General features: G+C 41.3%; 1 protein-coding gene and 1 non-coding gene across 2 annotated transcripts in view; both read right to left on the bottom strand.

Moving 5' to 3' along the window:
• Positions 1–8,897, bottom strand: part of Chd1l (chromodomain helicase DNA binding protein 1 like) — a 55,995-nt gene extending 47,098 nt beyond the window's left edge. The window contains 3 exon segments of the mRNA XM_020180180.2: positions 347–453; positions 3,188–3,300; positions 8,770–8,897. Of these exon segments, the coding sequence (XP_020035769.2) occupies positions 347–453; positions 3,188–3,300; positions 8,770–8,878 (329 nt within the window). The 5' untranslated portion in view covers positions 8,879–8,897.
• Positions 8,898–13,062: 4,165 nt separating this feature from the next.
• LOC141415320 (small nucleolar RNA SNORA17) lies at positions 13,063–13,196 on the bottom strand. Its single transcript, XR_012440294.1, has one exon. It is a non-coding gene; the product is annotated as a small nucleolar RNA SNORA17 (small nucleolar RNA).
• Positions 13,197–22,291: the final 9,095 nt, after the last annotated feature.

The following is a 22,291-nucleotide window of genomic DNA, read 5'->3' as shown; positions in this document are numbered from 1 at the left end:
TATTGAGACCATATTTCAAAAACAAAATATAAGCAAAAGGGCTGGGAGCATGACCAAGTGGTAGAGTGTTTACCTAGCCAGTACGAGGTTGTGGGATTCAATTCCCATACCACAAAGTAAATAAATGAATGAATAAATAAAAAAATAAACGGTCAAATAGTAGCAATAACATCCAGCAGACCTCCCCCATCACATCCTCAGTGTCTACCTACCTTGCTTCAGTTCAGGGCTTTCTAGACTAAGGAACCTCATCGATCGTGACAAGTTACTGTTACATTTTACACATCATCAGAAAACTATCTTAATCAATATAAACAATAAAATTTCAACTAGATCTATTCTGTACCTCTCCATTTCTTCTTTCCAGTTGCTCAAAACAGACAAGGGACAAAGAATCAGAAATGGTCCTTCATCATTCAATCTTCCGGCCAAGTAAATGAAGAGAGCGATAGTCTGGAACCCAGAAGAAGAAGCCAGTTTGGATCACATCTCCCCATAAGAAACAACCACAAGGTGCCCACAACCACAGAGAACACAAATTCTTATATACAACTTATTTTGCTAGAAATGATGTACAGTCTTGTACACATTAGGAGAGTAATTCATTCCCAGAGAGAATTCATGTAAGCCTCAGTAAAGTTGCCAAAGGAATTTATGGTGTTCAGTTACTTTAGAAGTTATCAAGCAATGAGGCTCCATATTTATGTAAATTGGAAATCAATGAAAACAACTCACCTGATAGACAAGATCAGGAAACTGAAAACATAAAGCATGAAGTGCCAAGCAACACTGTGAACATGATCCACGCAAGGTGGCTCTCCACTGCTCATGATGCTCATAGATGGGGATGATTCCTTTCTTCCTCTGTGCCTCCCTTCCCAACTTCCTTTTTCCTTCCCTTACTGTTTTCCTATCTTCCATGTGTATTTGTACAGTGTGTTCTATTGGTGAGGTACTCTTCTAAGCTCCAGTTATACAGCAGGAAATAAAACAGACAAAACCCTTTGCTCTCCTGGAACACATTCTAGTGGGAAAAATGAACAATACATTACCCTCACAAGCTGAAGGAAGGGCATAAAATGAAAGTCTTTATGAAGCCAAATGGGGATTCTTCAGGAGATGCCTGTAAACAATTATGATTTGTAGCTGGTATGATATACAGAAAAAAAAATCTTTGTAAAACAAAAATGTGCGAGGAGCCTCCATCCCCAAATGCTGAGTTATATCTGAGAAAAATCTATCCTAAGGATATAATTCAAAATCCTGAGAAATGTATATGCCCAAAGATGTTCATGTCAAGATTAACTTAAATAGCATAAAAAGTAGGGAACTCACCATTCCTCATCTGTGCAACATTTAAGTAAATTACAATAAATTCTCTTGATTAATGTAGCTAGTAGAACATGACTGTGTAGAACATAATAAAATGCAAAGTTACACTGGCAGAGTTAGATTAACAATATACAAAGTATATGGACTATATGAACACTATAATTATCAACCTTGTAAAACAAACATTGCTACTCATGCCGTGGTGAGAGTGCTATGATGACAGAGTAGCAGGTAATTTAAAAAATATGACTCTATTAACTTTATAATGGAAACATGTTTTAAATTACCTATAGCTTCCTAGCCCAACTGTGCCCAGAGCAACCCTCTAGGACTAAACTGGATCAAAACCATTCTGTTTAGCTTTCTCTGAGAATACAATTTAGAGAGAGTTTACTTTTTATTTCCATAAGCGAAATACGCCTACTAAGAAATCTGGAGTCACTAGTAAGTTCTATCAAACATTTAAGGAAGAAATGATGTCAACTCTATATGAATTCTTTCAGAAAACTGAAGGGGAGATAAAACTTCTCATTCTATGAGCCTGGCTTTAAACCAATACTAAAACCAGGGAAAATTTTGCAAGAAAAGAAATTATAGGCCAATATCCTTCATGACATAGATACAAAAAATTCAAAACAAATTTGAATTTTGAGAGAAATCAAAATAGTGAAAAAGCAAAGGACAAGTGGCATTAGTTTGCTCTGAATGAAGTGAGCAGGGCAATTCCAATGACTGAGGCACACTGGCTATAGGGAAGGGCTGTTACTGGTCCAAGGGCTGTTAACTTTACTTCTAAAGAAACTGATCTTTGTTATAGTTCCCAGTTCTCTGTTCAGGAATCTACTAGAACCAGGTCTGTCTGCCTGAAAAAGCCATGGGGTAAAAGTGAAACCTCTCAACAAGCTCCATCAGAGGTCATACTGAATTCTGAGTAACTGAGATTAATGAGGTATTCCTGGCTAAAACAAAGTTGTCTCCAAAATACAGTCAGACTACACTACATGCAGAACTGCTCCAGCCTAAAGTGCACACACACACACACACACACACACACACACACACACACACACACTCACACACAGTGAGCCTTGGAGTGGGCAGCTGAGCTTCTAGAAAGACTCATGAGATCCTTACTCATTCTGTATTGTCACTGGGGGTAGGATTTATCTCCCTGGTTTCTGATCAACTTGCCCAGGCTGTGAATCCTGACTGTACTGACTTCCTCAGGTATCCTACAGCTTAAATAAACCCTGTGTGATTACAAAAGGGGTGCAGTGACTGGACTTTCCATTAACACACGCCCATCAATGACACCTGCCAACCTAGAGCAGTACTGCTGATCATCTTGACAGAAGCATCAATCTCAACACACCACCTGATTAACAATGCCCAAGGAGGCCACATCTGGTTCTCCAGGCTTTATATGGCCTCCTTTCAAGGCCAGTAGATGGCCAAGTCATTTTGGAAAACGTAGGGTACTTCTCTGCACATCTCTGGCACATCAGAGAAATAGGAAGTAACCCACTCCAACTGAGGAAGGGAGATTCAGTCAACTACATAAAGCATTGCTAAGGAGGTGAAAGTCAATTTGATCTTTGGGCAGGTATATTTGCTTTATATAGAGAAAAGCCCTGGATTGGACCCATTAGCTGGACATCTAATGTGGCATGGCTTCTCACAGATACAAGTCATAACTCAACCTTCCCTCCACAAATAGCAGAATCACTTCCAAGGTTACAATTACTTTAAAAGTGCAGGCATTTCACATCCTAATATAAAAATATTGTAGCTAGCAGCTAAAGATAGTAATGAGCTGGGAAGTGGTATTTGAGTGAGATGAACAATTAGAACGTACCTGGCATGTCTTACCGAGTCCCATCTCATCTCCTAGGATGCAACCATTTTGAGAATGGAAGCATTGGGCTAGCCAGTTGACTCCCTCCAGCTGATAAGGGTGAAGATGAATCCCTAAAAATAAAAAATACAGCCAATCCAAAGAGTAGACATTTCAGCAGATACTCGGGCTAAGTTCTAAGACTGAATGAAGAACATGGTTTAAATACCCAAAATCCAAACTTTACTGACTTTTTTTTGGCTGACAATTTCCAAATATATAAACATTTGCTGATTTCCAAACCTTTTTGTAGCAGATGTAGCTACCATAAGACACTCATGTGACGTTTAAGACAGCCTGTCATTGTAAACTAATCCACTCAATAGATGAGAAAGTCAAGTTGAGTTTTGGCCTCTGTACTGTCTGAGTCTCATGCCAGTATCCATTCCTGGAAATGAGGCATTACTGATGCAACTTAACAAACAACACATGGATTGTACTTGTGCTTAATTGCACCATCCACACTAAAGGGGCAAATGTAGACAGGACGACTCTAAATTATGCTTCAACAAAGAAGCAGCACTCAGAATGGAAGTGGCACTTCATAAAGGGTGTTCAACAGTGGCAAGAAACATAACTAGGTAGGTCAAAAGTAAAAGGATGGAGTGGCAGGCAAAACAACGGCCTCATAAAAATGTCCAAGTCCTGACCCAAAATCAGTGAGTGTGTTAACTTATCTGGCAACAGGACTCTGCAGGTATTAATTAAGGTTAGGGGCTTTGAGACGCAAAGATTACCCTGAACCAGCCTGGGTTATCCAGGTGGGCCCAATCTAATCACATGCATCTTTAGAGGAGGGAACCCTTTACCTGCTCTGGATAGAGAAGGCAATGACCACAGAGGATGTTTTGAGGATGGAGGCCAGGGGCCCTGGCAAGTCAAGGATGTGGGCAGTGTCTGGATTCAGGAAAGACGGAAATATGTCCTTTCCCAGTGCCTCTGGAAAGGATTGCAACCCAGCTGACACCCAACAACAGTGGAATATATGTGCTTTCCAAGGGCCATGGAACATAAAACATACCCAAGGCCTTAAGACAAAACTCAACAAACTTAAAAGAAAACTGAAACCATACAGAGTGTGTTCTCTGATGACAAAGTTCAGGGGAACAACCACACTGAACTCAAGGAAAACACAACACACCCAAACTTTTAGGGTAAAAATTAACTCAAAATAGGCCACAGACTCAATTGTAAAGGTATAAAAGTTTTACAAAAAATAGAAACTCTTTAGAATCTAGGAGCAGACACAGTCTTACAGTTGATGCCAAAAAACAACAAAAAATCGTAACAGGAAAAATTGATAGACTGACAACCTTTAGCCAAAACTTAATTCTCATGCAAACCTCATATCCATGAACAATCGTACTATTCAGAATATAGGAAGAACCCTCAAAACTCAATAGTGAAAAAATAAAAAAAAAAAAAAACAAAAAAACCAAAAACAAAACCCAACAATTTAAAAATGGGCAAAATGGGCTGGTGGAGTGGCTCAAACAATAGGTGGGCTGCCTAGTGAGCACGAGTCCCTGAGTTCAAATCCCAGTACCATCAATGGGAAAAAAATATTAAAAATGAGCAAAAAACATGAAAGAGAATAAATATATAATATCCATATATATTATAGCTATTATATACAATATATAATATACAATTTTGTATACACACACACATATATATAAATACATATGTATATATCATAGCCATAAGGGAATCTGTATTAAAACCACAATAAAATATCAGTAGACATGTATCAGAATTAGCCCAAACAAAAAAGTGGTAATATCAATATTGGCAAGGATGAAGACTGTATCACTCAAAAACTGCTGGTAAGAATGAGAACTGGTACAGCCTCCCGGAAACAGACCATCAGTTTCCTTAAAATTTAAACATACAAGGGGCTTGGGGTATGGCTCAAGTGGTAGGGCATCCGCCTAGCAAGTTGAAGACCCTGAGTTTAACCTCAGGAACAAATAAAACCCAAAAAACAAAAAGGATTGTGGTATGGCTAACTGGTAAAGCACTTGCCTAGAAAGTATAAGGCCTGAGTTCAAACTCCAGTAGTGCCAAAAAAAAAAAAAGATAAATATGTAACTACCACATGACGTAGCCACAGCACTGCTAGGCAACTGTCTCAGAGAAATGAAGATTTATTTTCACACACAACCTGAACACAGATGTTTATAAAATCTTTTTTGTTTGTTTTTGACAACAGCTTTAGACTAGAAACAACCCAGATATCCTGTGGGTAAACAGTGGTACCACACCCACACTGTGCAATCCCACTCAACAATAAGATGAAACAAACTATTGCTAGAATTATGCTGAGTGAATATTAGCAATCTCCAAAGTTTACATGCTGTGTAATAGTAATTGTATATCATTTTCAAAATGACTAAACTACAGAAATAGAGAAGCCTGGGCAGAGGATATAGTTTACTTGCAAAGTGCTTCCCTAGTACGTTCAAGGCCTTGTTCAGGAGCACTGCCAAGAAAATCTCTAGGTAGCACTAGAGGAGGAGGAGGAGGAGGGAGGACAAGTGGGAGAGGAGGTCGAGGGGAGGAGAGAGAAGATTAGCGGTTGCCAGGGGTTAGGGAAATAGTGGGCAGAGAGGGAAGTGAGTACAGATATCGAAGAGCAGCTGCAGGGTCCTTGGGGATGGAAATGTTGGGGTCTTGACCATGTCAACATCAGTGTCTGGGCTATCCTATCCCATTTTACAAGATGTTACTATTGGGGAAGACTGGGTGGAGATTACATAGTATCTCTCCATATTATTTCTTACAACTGCATGGGAATCTATAAATACTATATGATAAAAAGTTTCAGTTTTTAAAAATGATATGAAATTACATCCACAAAAAAAGCATTTAAGAGGCAACTGCAAATATAGAAAGGACCCTAAGTAGTATCTGTAGAAGAGGACTTAATATAGGGAATTAGGTCACCACATAACTGAAAGACTTTCAGGTACCTTGGCTGAACCAGCAGCACAGAACCTGTCCACCAAGGTCCTGGCTATCTCCATGGCCAGGAAGCAGGAACCAAGGAGGCCACTGCACTTGCAGCTCCAGGCACCTGTCACCTCACACTGCAATCCAGGCCAGCAAACAGATGCCCTATATCCTACCCAAGACCCACAAAGTAGTGGCCTAGAGGGGAGCAGAAAACCCAAACCTCCCTCAAATTGTCTGTGGCCTTTTCCAGTCAAGTGCTTGGAAGGGAGTATGGGGAAATGTACTTTCTGTTTTGTAACCTCCAGGACTCAGATTCTCGGGCCACTCTCAGACAGATGATAAGTAGTGAAAAAGCAAACAAAACAGCCTGAGGTGTCAGATCTGCATACTCCAAAAACAAGAAAGTCCTAAAGAACCATTAAGACCCAAAGATGAACAAACAGGTACCCATCAGTACTAGGAGCCAAATAAGCATGAAGTTAAACAAGAAAACAGCAGTTTTAACTTCTCAAATTAGAAAGTACCAGTGTTGCAAAGAAATGTGGGAAAATTTTTCCAACTCTTTGATCTAGAAATGCTGCCTTTGAAGAATTAAATATCCACAGCTATAATAAACATTTGCTTATAAGGGTATTTATCATTATGACTTATAATAGCAAAATAAAATAAAAAACTAAGTAAATACCTTTGCAATGCTACCTAAACTTGGGACCATGGATATATGAAATCATTCAAAATTATGATCTCAAAAACACATGTACAGGAATCTCCACTTTTCACTGCCCCAACTCCCAAAGGAAGTTATACACAGACACAAGCAATTCACATGAATGTAGACCAAAGACTGGCAAAACAGGAAACATGTTAACAGTGATAGAACTGCAGAGATTAAAATTTCTTTTCTTTAGGCACCGGCTATTTCCCCAAATGTTTCACAGGAAACATGTACTATTCCTGCAGAAAGAAAAAAAAAACAAAAAAAACAAATAGACTCACAAAGAATAGATTTAGAATATTAAATTTATTCTGGCAAAAGGAAATAGGAATTTCAAATTATAATATTTAGTAGTTATTTGTTTGGCTTTACTTATTTTCTATGCTTCTTTCCCTCCACTACATACTTCTGCATTTACTCTATCCCATCCATTCTAATTTGCGGCCTCTTATACTCCCCAGAAGGGATGGGTGCTTCTGTAAATGAAGGAATATTTAAACTTGTTACTGTAGTTCCCAGTCATTAAAACTCACTGTGCTTGCGCCTAAGGCCAGGGACTGAACTAGAATGTGTGGCTGTGTGGGGACTGCACAGGTTCCTTAATTAACCTAAAGTGAAACCTTAATGTGTCTGTGAGACTGTTCATCTAAACACTGCTACTATATTCCTGTTAGAACCTCTGCATGTGAAAACTGAAGTCACTGAACTTTGTAGACAGACAAATGTTGTTGTTTAGGTGAATGCATTTTTCATCTGTGTACTGCATTTGTCAGCTTTGTTGAATAAACTTACATTCTGAGTATTGCATTGGCAATTTCAACTTAAAATGTTCATCATGATGAAAGGTATAGGCTCTTTAGAGAAAAAATTACCATGCGAGAGGGTAATGGCGCTGGAAAGAAATCAACGCGGAGCTCAGAAGTTAGTCTGTGGGTTAGTTAAAATAAGCTTTTTAAATATCCAAACTAAAAACAAGAAACCCTGCAACCTCTTGCCTCCTCACCTTCATTAAAACAACACTTCCTCATGTAGGCTTCTTCTGGTGTATTATCCGCAGCTGGGCATCTACATGCACACAACCTGAGCCCTGTCACACACACACACTTTCTTTGTGTTTTCAAAGTACCATTCCCAACGCCATTTGCAAGGAAATAGGTAAGCACTTAAACCTATAAACTTTCCATAAGATAAGCTGACCCAGAAAGGCCGGCCCATCAATTACACTGGACACACGCTGCTCTAGACTGGTCGGCTCAGGAGAGCCTTTTTGTCCTGCGTGACCGCCTCTCCATCATCTGCAGCTATTTCTTTCCCAGAAGAACAAACCCTCAAGCTCTCAGGTTGTGGGCACACAGCAGGAGTTGGGGGAATACTTCCTGACACTTCTGAAGCACTCGTTTTCGCGCCTAGAAACCCTGGGTCCCTATTTGTTCTGCTCACGTCTGCAGCAACAACCTGACGGTGCTAGGTTGCATCCAGTACGTGACACTTAAGCGGTGCGTTCTGCAGGTGCGCGCTCCCTTCCGGCAAGACAGGAGGAGGAGGTCGGGACGCGGGGGGCTCTCCAGCACCTGGCGACCGGCACGCCGCGCTTGGAAGGCCAAGTGGGTTCGATCTGCCGCACCTCCGGCAACGAGCCAACAAACGTGGAAACAGCAGGCGGAGCAAGGACCCCGCAGCGCTGCCGAGAAACCGCGCGTGCGCGGCTGGCGGAAAGGGCGGGCGAAGCTGCGCAGGGAGTTTGCAGAGTTTAAGCAGAGAGAGAGCCTGACCTGCCCCCACCGGGCGTCCGCGCGGTCCTTGGCCCACACCCCAAGAGGGCGACGCGGCCTGGGGGGACAGGAGCTCAGGCCGACTTTGCATCGCCGCTCACCTGTCAGGCCCCACTGCCCTAAGTCCTGGGCCTGCACCCGCGTCTGCACCGCCTCAGGCCGGCCCTTAGGCTGCAGCGCCTGTAGGAAGCCCGGCTCATCGCCCGCCATGGCAGAGAGAGGCCCCGCCCCAGGTCCCGCGCGCCTCCCCGCCCTGCCGTCCCTTCCCTTCCCGGCTCTGCCGCCAGGGGACGCGCGCGGCTGGGTTGCTGTACCCCAGCAAGAGCTTGGGAGTGACGCCGGCATGCTGCCTGCTACCTTTGCAGATGCTGGAAGGGACTCAGCACTCTGTGCACGTGCTCCTCTAAGGAGCACTAGAGACCGCTGTTGCTGAAAGCATGGAGTCTCGCTTGGGGCTGCAGATGCCCAAGGGTCACTAACAGCAAAACAAAAGGTTGGCATCTCTATCTTTATTTCGCTTCTGACTCCTTTTATTACCCAAAACTTTGGGCCCGAATCCTGAACAGCTCTACACATGCTTATTAATCACCGAAGAATGTCTGTTCGCAAACCAGTAATACAAGGCTTGAGTGGCCCTAAATTTACCTAATCTCTCTTGTCTCCCTTTAAGACTGAAAGCACCAGAGAGGAAATAAGAGAGTAACAAAATTCAAGGAACAGCCTCCTAAACAGGAGCAATTACCCTCTGCCAGGAACTGAGGCTGCCCTCTGCCAGGAGCAATCATCTCATCTCAGGACAGAATTGACCTCTAGCCGCAGGGACTTCTCCAGTTCTCACAGAACCGGACCTGAGATCATAATCAACCAGATGGAGATTTCTCCCGCACCCAATCCTGTCCCTAGTGAAAACTGTAGCTCATGTCAGAACCTTTGAAGATAGGGCTGGAGTCCCGTGGTCCCCCTTGTCTCTCGATACAGCTTTAATGAATGAATTCCTTTCTTCGCCATTGCTTTTTCTTTTTGTTGTGAAGCTTGGTTTGTTGGGAGTCTAGGAAGTTGAGATACCCTCTGGTCTAGGCCTCTGAGACCTCTGGGAACACTTCTCAACCTGCTCCTATATGCCCAAGGCATGGTAGCCTGAATGCTCACTGTGGAGTTGGCATGGGCAGTGTGTGTTAGTCATTTGTTATTGTTATGTGCCAGATCTGCTGGACCCTAGGAGGTGTAAAGTTCAGTAACACAGTCCCTGCCCTCCAGTGCTCACAGCAAACAGTGTAGCTGCTGAGTTGGGTTTATACTAGTAATAAATAGGTTTAGACCATGAAATCCCCTTACTAACTTCCTATTAGCTGTAAGCCAAAGTGGGAAGCCTCTGAATGGCAGTAAATTAAGATCATCAAAGGCAACATGTTGCAGTGGGTATTTCGAGTGAAATATGTATGGGGAGCAGATTCAAGTTAGGGATCACCCAAACTCAATATCAGGTTTGAGTGGATTTGTGATCCACTATACAGCTAATATAACCATTATCATGAGAACAAAATAGATGAATGTACATCTAGTTTCTGCCCTAAAGACTTTTCTGTAAATTTTCATATTTAACACTCAACAGCCCTACAAATAGGTCCTATTTACTGCCACTTGGAATGGTCAATGGTAAAGCTGCAACAGGAACTATGTCATCCCGTGTGATGTCATCAGATCACTGTTTCCACTTACTCACCCTGTGCTTCCCTCTTCCACAAATCCATTTTAAAGATGTACGATCTCCATTCTGAGCGCCCCTAAAATAAATTCACTCTGAGTCACAAAAGCGGAGACTTCGGGTTGGCTTATTTATTAAAAAACAAAACAACAAAACCTCTAGTCATTGCTTAGTGAAACTTGTTTTGTGTCTTAAGTAATTCTTTGAGTAGAGATGGAACCAAGTACTCTGTGCCAAGCCCTGGTCATGTTCACTGGAGATAATCTCCAGGCAACAAACAAAACTCAGACAAAAGTAAAACAGTGTCACATGATGGGGCCACATTGATTTCACATAGCAGCTTTCCCACTTGGGTGTTTTCTCAAACCCTTACAACCGATATTTATCCTTTGGTGGCTTCTCTAAGAAACCCTCTGCCCTGTGTGACTGCTTGTGAGAGGTTTGTACATCTGGTGTCCATGTTTGATTTGTTTCCTTCCAGATTCTAATCTGCTAAACATATCTGCTAATACAGCAATGTCAACCACCTGTCATTTAAACAAAAAGGGTTTTTAATATTTGTTAACTTAAAGTTAAGGAGACTGGTGGTATATTGAGTCTAGAACCTAAAATACAGGTAAGAAAGTGAGCTGAGAGACTCCAGGTCTGGACTCAGTTGTAGTCTGGAGGCTGAAAAGAAGAGCCTGTAGAGGAGCACGTGGAATAGTCTAGGCGGGAGATGACCATTTGGGGGCTACATGCTTTATTAGGTAGAATCCACTATTCACCGATTGATCATCCAGGAGAAAAAGAGGTATAAAGGATTGTTTTGGGGATTCAGCCTGAGGATATTGCAGAGCAAACTTGCCACAAGGAGAAAGAAAGACAAAATAAGCTCTGGAGAGCATCACGAATTCATGTTTGAGGCCATGTGTGGTGGCCCACGCCTATTGTCCTAACTACGCAGGAGGTGGCCATACAGAGGACTGTTATTCAAGACCAGGTCAGGGAAAGACTTAGTGAAATCCCATGTCAACATATAAGCAAAGTATGGAGGTACATGTCTTGTGTTTTTTACCCAAGGCCAGCCTAGGCAAAAAACACAAGACCTTATCTGAAAAATAACTAGAGAAAAACGGGCTGGAATGTGGTTTAAGTGATTGACTGCTGCGTAGCAAGAAGGCCCTGAGTTCAAACCCCAGACTACCAAACCCAAAGCATTCATGTTTGTGCTATGGGATGTGTGGAGAAAGGGGAGATCTCAATAACTGCTGGAGGGAGTGTAGACTGGTACAGCCACTATGGAACACAGTACAGAGGCCCCTCACAAAACTGGAAATAGAACCGCCATCTGATGCAGCAATCCCACCACTGGGTACATATCCAAAGGAAAGGAGATTCCTGAGTAAAAGAGACATCTGTGCTCCCATAGTCACAATACGAAAATATGGAATCCATCAGTGGATGAGTGGATAAAGAAGATGTGGCATATACACACCAGGGACACACACACACACACACACAGCTCAGGCTGGGCTTCAACTCATGATGCACCTGGCTTAGCCTCCTGAGTGCTGGATTACAGGCATCAGCCACCATATCCTGCTTTGTAATGAAATATTGTTCAGCCATAAAAAACAGAATAAAATTATGTCATTTGCGGCATCATAAATAAGCCTAGAAGGCATGTTAAGTGAAATAAGTCAGGCACAGATAGACAAATACTGCATGCTTTCAATTATGTGGAAACTACAAAACGTGATCTCATAGCAGTGGAGAGCAGACTAGTGCTTACCAGAGGCTGGGAAAGGGGATGGAGAAAGGATGAATGATGGGCACAGAGGTACAAGTGGATAGGAAGAGTAATTTCTAATGTCCTCTCGCACAGTAGGCTACCTATGGTGGACAACAATGAATTGAATATTTCAAAATATCTAATAGAGCGAATTGTGAATGTTCCCATCAAAGAAATGATAAATATTTGAGATGATGAATATGCAATTGCCTTGTTCTGACCATTACACATTGTACTCATGTAGTGAAATACCACAATGTACACCACAAGTAGGAACAATTATTATGTCAGGGGAAGTTCTTTTTAAGATTTTTGCATTTTACTGAAGGCATTCTTTTTTTTTTTTTTTTTTTTTTTAAAGAACTCAGTTTGGACAGGGTAGAGCTCAGGGGAGAAGTTGGAACTGGATATAGAAATGTGGATGCTATAATTCAAGGATAGAATGTCACTCAGATTCCTGGATGGAACCACAAAAGAGACAAAGCTTTAGATAACTAAGTCCAGAAGATGAGGAGGAAGCAACGGAAAACGCTAAGAAGACAACCGAAGAGATAGTATGACAACTAACATTTATTTTCCTGAGGCCAAATGAAGGGGAGTTTTTAGAAAAAGTGATGGTCTGTGTCAAGTGCAGCTGAGAGCTGCAGCAAAGCTAGAACAGAGAAATATCTACTGTATGGGGCAATGTGACAGTCACTGATAACCTTGACAGCAATGATTTCTGTGTATTGGTTCAGCCCAAAGCCTGATAGAAACAGATTTAAAAAGGGAATGAGAGGGAAGAAAGTGGTGGCAGACTGTCTCACACATCTTCCAAGAGTTTTGCTACTGTGAAAGAAAGCACAAAAGTGGCAGCATAGGTATGGAGTCAAGGGAAGGTTTTGTTGCTAGAGATAGGCAGTATTAGAACACTTAAATGTCAGGCTACTAATTACTCAAATGTTCATGGGTCAAAAAACACTGAGCATAGACAAAGCATCTCTCCTCTCTGCCACCTGCTGACAGAACTGTGACAGAGCAGCCACAGCAGGAAAGCCTCTAGGGGCAGCAGGAAGTTGGATGTAATACACAACCATAGAAGGCACAGTGTAAGAACAGATTTGCTGGGGACAGTGCTTGCTCTCTTGATTCCTTCTGTTGTCTGAGTGAAATAGGGACTAATGTCATCAGATGAGCTTGTGGGTACAAGTGGGGGATAGAGATTTGGCAGTGGGGAGAAATGGTTGTCTAGGGGTTGCAGAGGAAACTGATTGGAGGAATATGGTAGCAGAGTCAGGCAGCCACAGGGGTCACGTGAAGGCAACAGCCATGAAACCGATTAACATGGCATGTGGTGCATGTAGGTAGGAAATTATTAAAGAGTTGAGTTATAGCAGGGTTTGATATTTGTCACATGAGTACAATAGTGATTATACTAGCTGGGTGTAGTGGTACACACCTGTAATCCCAGCTAGTCAGGAGGCAGAGGCAGTAGTTTTGCAAGTTCAAGGCCAGTCCAGACAAAGGTAGCAAGACCCTATCTCAAAAACAAAATAAAATCAAAAGGTCTTGGGCATAGCTCAAGCAATAGGGCACTTGCCTAGCAATTCCTGGGTTCAATCCCTGGTACTTCAAAAAATGGTGATTACACTGGCTGAATATCCAGTGTGTAATATAGAAGGTCCCTGTACCATTGCAGCAGAGACAGACACATCAGACACACACACACACACACACAGAGAGAGAGAGAGAGAGAAATTTTCAGGTAGTATATTGCTAAGAAAATATAAAACAGTGTACGAGATTGAGAGTGGGTCTGGAGAGCAGTTCTGGATAGAAGGGGTTGAAGAGGAGAACAGGATGGCACTAAAAAGACATTTGAGCTAAAATATGATTGAGGAGAAGACAACTTTGTGAAATCAGGTGGAGAGCTGTCAAGGCAGAGAGAACACCAATGCAAGCACGCTGAGACAAGATTAGCGAGGGAGTGCTGGATTGTGAAAATCAGTGAAGGTGCCCCTGAGGGGACTCCACCATTGATTAATTTAGGACTGAGGGAAAGCTAAAGTCCAGAAAGACACCAGAGGCTGCTGCATGAATAACTGGAGGGACATTGTTACTGCCACTGAGATTACAGCATCTTCTATCTGGAAGCTGGTTTGAGGAAAGGAAGATAATGAATTTACCTTTTGCATTTGTTGGATTTATACGTAGAACAGTGGCAAGCCTCTTGGATTGCTAGATGTTTGTGTGAGGTGCCTGTGCAGTATTCTGAACTCTAGTCCTATGACTTTGTAACCTTGAGGTGCAGAGAGAACGCTTCCTAAGTGAGCAAAATAAACATAAAAAGATAAGAGACTTTTTAGTAGTGAGTCCATATTAACTGACAGAAGAAAGTCTAGCTCCAACTCTTTTCATTCATTGCTCAGGTTATAAAATTGTGATGTTTATATGAACTCTCCATATTATTTCTCTGCAGAAGTGGCAAATACTCTGGCAACAGTAGCCTGATAGGGTCAATGGTAGCCAGGTTACCCCATCAATGGACATTGTATTTGCAAACCCTACCAAAACCAAAATGTGAAGCCCTGGCAGGAAACAATGTTTGCTGTGCAATGAGTGCCTGTTATGTTGGGCAGCAATAGGACACTACCTGGCAGCATCTAGTGAGTCAGACATTGTGCTTCAACAGACCTTGGATCTTTGGACTTAGATTAGGAATATGTCAGTGCCCACAGTGGAAAATTGTTGCACTGGAATGAAAGAGCCTTATAGTTTCCTTCTCCCAAAAAAGAAAAAACTGAATTTTGACTTTGATGTAATTATACATTTTTGGCATCAAATACTACATGATAAGTTTTAAAATAAAAAAGCCAGGTAAAATATACCAAAGAAAAGGCACACTGAAGAATAGCAATAAGCCCTGTGGTGGTAACTCATGCCTGTCATCCCAACCAAGCAGGAGGCTGAGACAGGGAGGATCCGGGTTCCAGGCCAGCCCAGGCCCCAACCCTAAAAAAGTTCCTGAGACTCCATCTCAACAGAAAAACCTTCAATGTGGTGGTATCCACCTATCTTCCTAGTTATGGTGGGAAGCTTAAAACAGGAGGATCTTTTCTAGGCTACTTGGGCAAAAAGTGAGACTGTTTTTCCAAGATAACCAGAGCAAAAAGGGTTGGACATATGGCTCAAGTGGTAGAGTATCTCCCTAGTGATTAGGAAGCCCTGTCTTCAAACCCAGTACCTTCACTCCCTACAAAATCAAGGAGACTTGGAGGGATAGTGCTTTTTTTCTTTCTCCCTACCAAGCATTGCCATCAAATTAGTCATAAGCAATTTCACTGTTATTTATCCAGCAGTACAACTTCTATGCAATCCACATCACTTAGCCCCTGGAGCTTTTGAATTTGTGAATTCTGGATTTGAACTTTTGTAACCAATTTCCACATAAAGAGTAAGTTAACTCAACAATACAATCAAATGAAACCAAAATGTTTTCCATGAGTCAGACTATACTGGCATGTTTTTAGACACTGTAATCTCTCTCCCCAAAACTACAATCCTCGAACTGCCTGTGACCTTCCCACCTTCCTTTTTTTCTGGGTGACAAGACCCAAAGCCATCTTATGCCCTGTTACTATGAAATCTGGATCTTAGGTTTGAAAAGTGAGCATACCTGTTGCACACATAAAAGTTTTCCTGACACAGTGGGAATGTTGAGCCAAGGGAGTTCCCCATCTCCCTCCCCCCAAACTGCTCAAAAATTGACATGTGCAATAATATTCATGATCAGTTTTAAAAGAGAGTGCTTTTGAAAGGCCCATGATGCGTAGTTATTTATGAGGATAAATAATGTTGTGAAAATTAACTGAAACATTTTTATGAGAAGCTAACCCCAAATTTGCCCAGAGTGCCAGGGTGTTGTGAAGGACCAACAATTTTTATTTGGAAATGAGCCTGGGAATTACTCATGTGTCTGTATTTTACCAGAGAAGATGCAAGTAATCGAGAGCAGTCCACATTGCTGAGGTTCCACAGTAATCTAATCCACTTTGGAGGTCTACAGCATAGCATTTCACCCACATCTGTGGCCCGTGCATGTGGGCTTTCAAGGTAGACAGAAACACACACACACACACACACACACACACACACACACACACACACAGAATGGTATGTACACCCAATGATGGGGTCATGGATGGCCAGCTTTGGTAGATTGTATTGCTATTTGCAACGATCCACACTCTCTCCTACACGATGTTAATACATCCAAGCGCCTAGTCATACGACTTCCAGTGTCTCTCCATGGGATGGGCAGAGCCCATGTGAGTTGTTTTAGAATATGAATGGATACGTTATACTCTATCATATGAAGTGAGGTTTAAAAATGCTTGCTTAGCTTGTTCCTAGCCTCTATCATGAAAACTATAAAACTGAATAAAGGTTGCACTGGTTAAACTCTTTTCTAAACTTTTCATGTCAGTATAAATTTAAGTAACTTTTAAAAGACATATGGATGTGTATATCTATGTAAATGTCTATCTACCTACCTGAATAAATTTAGTTTGTATTTAGTAGCCCATAATAATAGAACTCTTTCTCCTCTCGAACATGAAGTCATTTGAAATTTTTCACTACTAATGCTAACTAATACTTGTTGAGGTCTAACAACATGCCAGAACATGTATATCTTCTTTCTTCCTCATAGCAAATTTACAGAGTAGGTCATATCCCATTCTTCATTTTTAGATGATACAAGTGATGCAGTTAACTCTCTAAAGTCAGAAAACCAGTTAGTGGTAGATTCCACATAGTCTGACTCTGACACCTAAACTATATCCCAAACACACTGAAATAAACATTTTTGTTGAAGCACATGTGCACTTACCTCTTTAGGAAATCTTGCAAAGGAATTGGTGGGTAAACAAAAGTTACAATTTGGGGAAATGCTGATAAATTGTTCACCATGAAGTCTTAATCAATTTCTCTTCCACCCACAGTGTATGAGAATGTCTATTTCCCTCACTTCTCTATCTAAAGAGGACTAATCGGGAGTTTTCTATTCTCATGCCTAAAACAGATATCTCATTGTCTAGAATTTCTCTGATAACACATTGGGTTGAATGTCATTTTATAAACTGGTTGGTTATTTTTATTTCTTCTTTTTAAATGGCTTATTCATATCCTTTGCTTATTTTTCTATTACCTTTGTTTGCAGTTGTGTGTAAGCTGTTCATTCACCTTTCTTGAATATGTTACAAGTATGTTATCCATAAGGAAAATAACATAGCTTTCCTTTATACCCTGTTAAATATTACTGATGGACAAGAGTTTTGAATTCCTGTGTGCAAAATTTTCCTTCCAGTTCTTGGATTTTACCTCTTAGTACTTTTTTATTAATCAAGTATTTTCTCCTATGATTTCTCTAGTTTTGTTTTGTTTTTTGCTGTGCTGGGGTTTGAATTCAAGGCCTTACAGTTCCTAGGCAAGTGCTCTACCAGTTGAGCCACTTCACCAGCCCTTTTTTGTTGGGTATTTTCGAGATAGGGTTTTGGGAACCATTTCTGCAGATTGGCTTGGAATCATGATCCTCCAGGTCTCTACCTCCTGAGTAGCTAGGATTATAGACATGAGCCACAGGCTGGGATTTATTTTTTCTGGACACTATAAAGTTAGTCAAGACCTAACTTTAACTTTTCCTCCAAATAGGTAACAAGCATCACTGACTGATAATTTCCTGCTGTTACTGAAATAACTCCTTTATTAAAAAACTAAATTCCTTTGTACATGTGAGTGTATTGTTGAGTGTTCTGTTGTTCTAGTTGTCTTTTTCTACACAAACAGCACACTGCTTCTGTCATTATAATATATAGCTTGCTTTGAGAAATTTCTGCCTTTTGTCTTCCTTAAAAAGTTTTAATACATTTCATTTTTTCTAGAAAATATGTATTTTTGATTATCCAAAGAAACATTGTTGGTAGTTATTTGTTCATGAGAAATATGTACAACATCTTTCAAAAGATGAAGACGGCATCATGAAGGGATCAGCTGGAGTTACAAACACAGCTATATCATTGAGCATTTCCTGTTCCCCACTAGACTTCATTTAACCATCTGAACTAGGAACTGTTATGTCCTATTTACAAGTGATGAAACTGAGGCCAGAGATTAAGAATCTTGCCCAATATTACACACCTGCAAAAACATGGGAACATGATATAAAGAAAATTTACAATCAGATCCCATTCCCATCTTTGTTATACCTTTTGTTCATTGTCACATTAAGATTTCTATTCCTTTGCTCTCCATAGTAAGAGCAGAGATGAATGAGCTGGCAGTGAGAGTTGTAGAAAATGATCTAATGTCAATTTTCTTGAGAGCTTAAAACTGTGTGGCTTTTAATGCTTTTCTTCTACCTTCTTACATTAATTTAGTAAATACATATTATGTTCTGTATCTCCAACCAGTTACTAGGAGCTCAAAGATAAAGGAGGCAGACAATTCCTGCCTTGGTGGCAGTCAGAGCCTAGTGAGAGAGAGACAGTTGGACCAATGGAAATGGTTAACAACTTAGCTAGAGGAAAGCCAATAATCACGTGTAGAGGGGAGCTATTAATCAGGTGCTGTTTTTAATTTCCTTGCTGAGGGAGGTTTAGGAGGGAGTTTGGTTCTCATAAAGATAAAAGAACAGAAGGAACCAAACTAGGATACGGTCAAATGATTGTGTGGATTGTGTTGATTGTGTTCATTCATACCGTAGATAATAACATTGTCTCATTTCTGTACCTTAAGAAATAGCCATTGTCTCGCTTCAGTACCCAGGCTTGATTGCTTCACAAAGATTGCCTTGGATTTTTGCCTTATAAACTCTGCTAAAATTTGGAACAGGGCTGCTCTCTGAGACTCAACAACCTGTTGGTCAGAGCAGTCACAGCAGGCTAATAAAGACTCTCCTTTGAAATCTTTCTTGGGTGGTCGTGCCTCAGTTGACTCATAACAAAACATACAACATTATGTCTCTGAAGACCAGTGGAACAGAATACAGGACCCAGATATGAATCCACACAGCTATGCCCATCTTATATTTGACAAAGGCGCCAAAAACATACGATGGAGAAAAGACAGCTTCTTCAACAAATGTTGCTGGGAAAAGTGGTTATCTGCCTCCAGAAAACTGAAACTAGATCCATGTTTATCACCTGTACTAGTATCAACTCAAAATGGGTCAAGGATCTTAATATCAGACCCGAAACTCTGAAGTTGGCACAGGAAAGAGCAGGGAATTCTCTGGAAGCAATAGGTATAGACAAGGACTTCTTCAATAGAACCCCAGTAGTTCAGCAACCAAGAGAAAGGATGGACAAATGGGCCTACATAAAATTATAAACCTTCTGCACAACAAAAGAAATGGTCTGTAAACTGAAGAGACCACCCACAGAGTGGGAGAAAGTATTTGACAACTATACATCAGACAAAGGACAGATAACCAGAACATATAGGGAACTCAAAAAACTAAACTCTCAAAATCAATGAACCAATAAAGAAATGGGCCACTGAACTAAACAGAACTTTCTCAAAAGAAGAAATTCAAATGGCTAAAACACACAGGAACAAATGCACACCATCTGCCCATAAAGGAAATGCAAATCAAAACCACACAAAGATTACACCTCACCCCTGTTAGAATAGCTATCATCCAAAACACCACCTACAACAGGTGTTGGTAAGGATGTGGGGAAAAAGGAACCCTCTTACACTGCTGGTGGCATGCAAGCTATTGAAACCACTCTGGAAACCAATATGGAGGCTTCTTAACAACCAAACATAGATCTGCCATGTGATCCAGCAATCCCACTCCTAGGGATATATCCAAAGGAATGTGACTCAGGTTACTCTAGAGGCACCTGCACACCAATGTTTTATTGAAGCACTATTTATAATAGCCCAGTTATGGAAACAACCAAGATGCCCACCTGCTGACAAATGGATTAAGAAAATGTGGTATTTATACACAATGGAGTTTTACTTAGCCATGAAGAAGAATGAAATCTTATCATTCGCAAATAAATGGATGGAACTGGAGAGCATCATCCTGAGCGAGGTTAGCTAGGCTCAAAAGACCAAAAATCGTATTTTCTCCCTCATATGTGGACTTTAGATCCAGGGCAAATGCAGCAATGTTGTTGGACTTGGGGTCACATACTAAGGGGAGAGCACATACGTGAGGAATGGGGATAGGTAGGACACCCAAAACTTGAAAGTGTTTAATGTTCCCACTGTAGAGGTCCTAATACAGTAACCTTAAAACGATAGAGGTCAATATGGCAAGGTGACCAAGACATAGTGAAAAGATCAGGTAGAGGCAAATCAATTCGGGTTGTAATACACTTGTGTATGGAAGCAATGCTAGGAATCTCTCTGTATAGCTATCCTTATCTCAACTAGCAAAAATGCTATGTCTTTCTTATTATTGCTTATGTCTTCAACAAAATTGGAGAAAAAGGCACAACAAGTTCTGCCTGGAAGTGAGGGGGGTAGAGAGAGAGGGAAGGGGGCGGAGGGCAGGGGGGAGAAATGGCCATACAATGTATGCACATATGAATAAATGAATAAAAAAATTATGTCTCAGGGGTTAAGAATTTTGATCTTTATCCTGTAAAGTAAAGCCACCAGACTTTTTTTTTTTTTTTTTTTTTTTTACAGTTTGGAAGATTGAACTGAGAACTTTGTGAATGCTAGGCAAATGCTTTACCCGAGAGCTACGCTCCCCACCCCCTGCCTCCAAAGACTGTTAAGGAAGGGAGAAACATTTGTGTGGGCTGGTGTTCCCTTCTCTAATCAATCTGAGATTACACAGAGATGTGCACAGGCGGAGGCAGTAGGGATTGAATAGAGATGCAGATTTAAGAAATTTTTGAAGTTGAATGGGTAGCCAATGAGACAAGGAGGGAAAGGAGGAATTGGAAGATGACTTGAATTTTTGCAAGAGGTAAGTGGGGCACACTAACTGGAATGAGAAACAAAGTGGTTGGGGTGACAGGCATAGGACCCAGCATGTTTGATGTGCTTGAAGCCTAAGAGACAATTGCAGCAAGTTTCTGATGCTCAGGAATGAGGTCTTGTCCAGAGATGGAGACTTAGGTTTCATTAGTAGAGAGTGCTGCCAGCTCAGAAGATGATCTTTAGAGGGGTTTAAGGTTGTAGCCTGACATGAAGTGGTCTACACAGAAGTCCTAAGAACTTTACAGGTGTAGTAGCTAGAGGTGATTTGAAGCATGTTAAGTGGAACAGACAACTACAAACTGAATTGAAGTCTGGTGTGCTATTGCACACCTGTAATCCCAGCATGCAAGAAGCTGGCAGTAGGACTTAGAGTTTGAGGCCAGCCTAGGCTATAGAGTGAAACTCTGTGTTAAGAAAATGGGGAGTAGCTCAGAGGTAGAGCTTTTGCCTAGCATGGTGAGGCCCTGGATTCAATCTCCCAACACTGCAGGCAAAAAAGAAGGAGGAGGAAGAGGGGAATAAATTGAATTGAAGTGTAAGAATTGTTTTAACAGAAATAGCAGATATTAGTATAGAAACAGCCTTCTTCCCTTTGCCCTGAAACTGGCTTGGTGCCCTGGAAGTTCTTCGTACCAGAGTACTCCAGCTAGACACTCTCTGTCGTTGGAAAAATGAAACCTATTTGCCATTTGGGGACCATATGGAAGAGGGTTTTGGTGTCAGAGTAATAAAGAAATCTCCAAAGTCACTTGTGCTTGGCGTAAGACACTCCTCTTGTAACCCATCTACTTCCATAAGTAGGAGTGATGAGAGAGCCCTGGAGCTTGGTTCTCACAGATCTCTCTCTTCTTCAGTGTTTACTGCCCTTCTTGCAATCTCTGGGCAATCTCCTTGGGCCATTTGTCCTTGTCTCTGCAGTCATCAGAAGCAGCCCAGGCTCCAGTAACCCTCACTCTCTATATTCTCTTCCCCATGTGGCTGGGCATATATACACAATAAAGGCATACCCATATTTTTCTATGATGTGGAAGAAGACAAGGATGTCCACTCTCATCATTATTATTCATGTTACTGGAATTCTCAGCCAGAGCTTCAAGCTAGACAGGGCAGTGCACACCAGTGTTCCCAACACTAGGGAGGTTGAGATAGGAGTATCCTG

The sequence above is a fragment of the Castor canadensis genome, chromosome 12 (genome assembly GCF_047511655.1).
Source record: "Castor canadensis chromosome 12, mCasCan1.hap1v2, whole genome shotgun sequence".
Classification (NCBI taxonomy): Eukaryota; Metazoa; Chordata; class Mammalia; order Rodentia; family Castoridae; genus Castor; species Castor canadensis.
The sequence above is the reverse complement of the archived record's forward strand: the minus strand, read 5'-3'. Positions and strand labels throughout refer to the sequence as shown.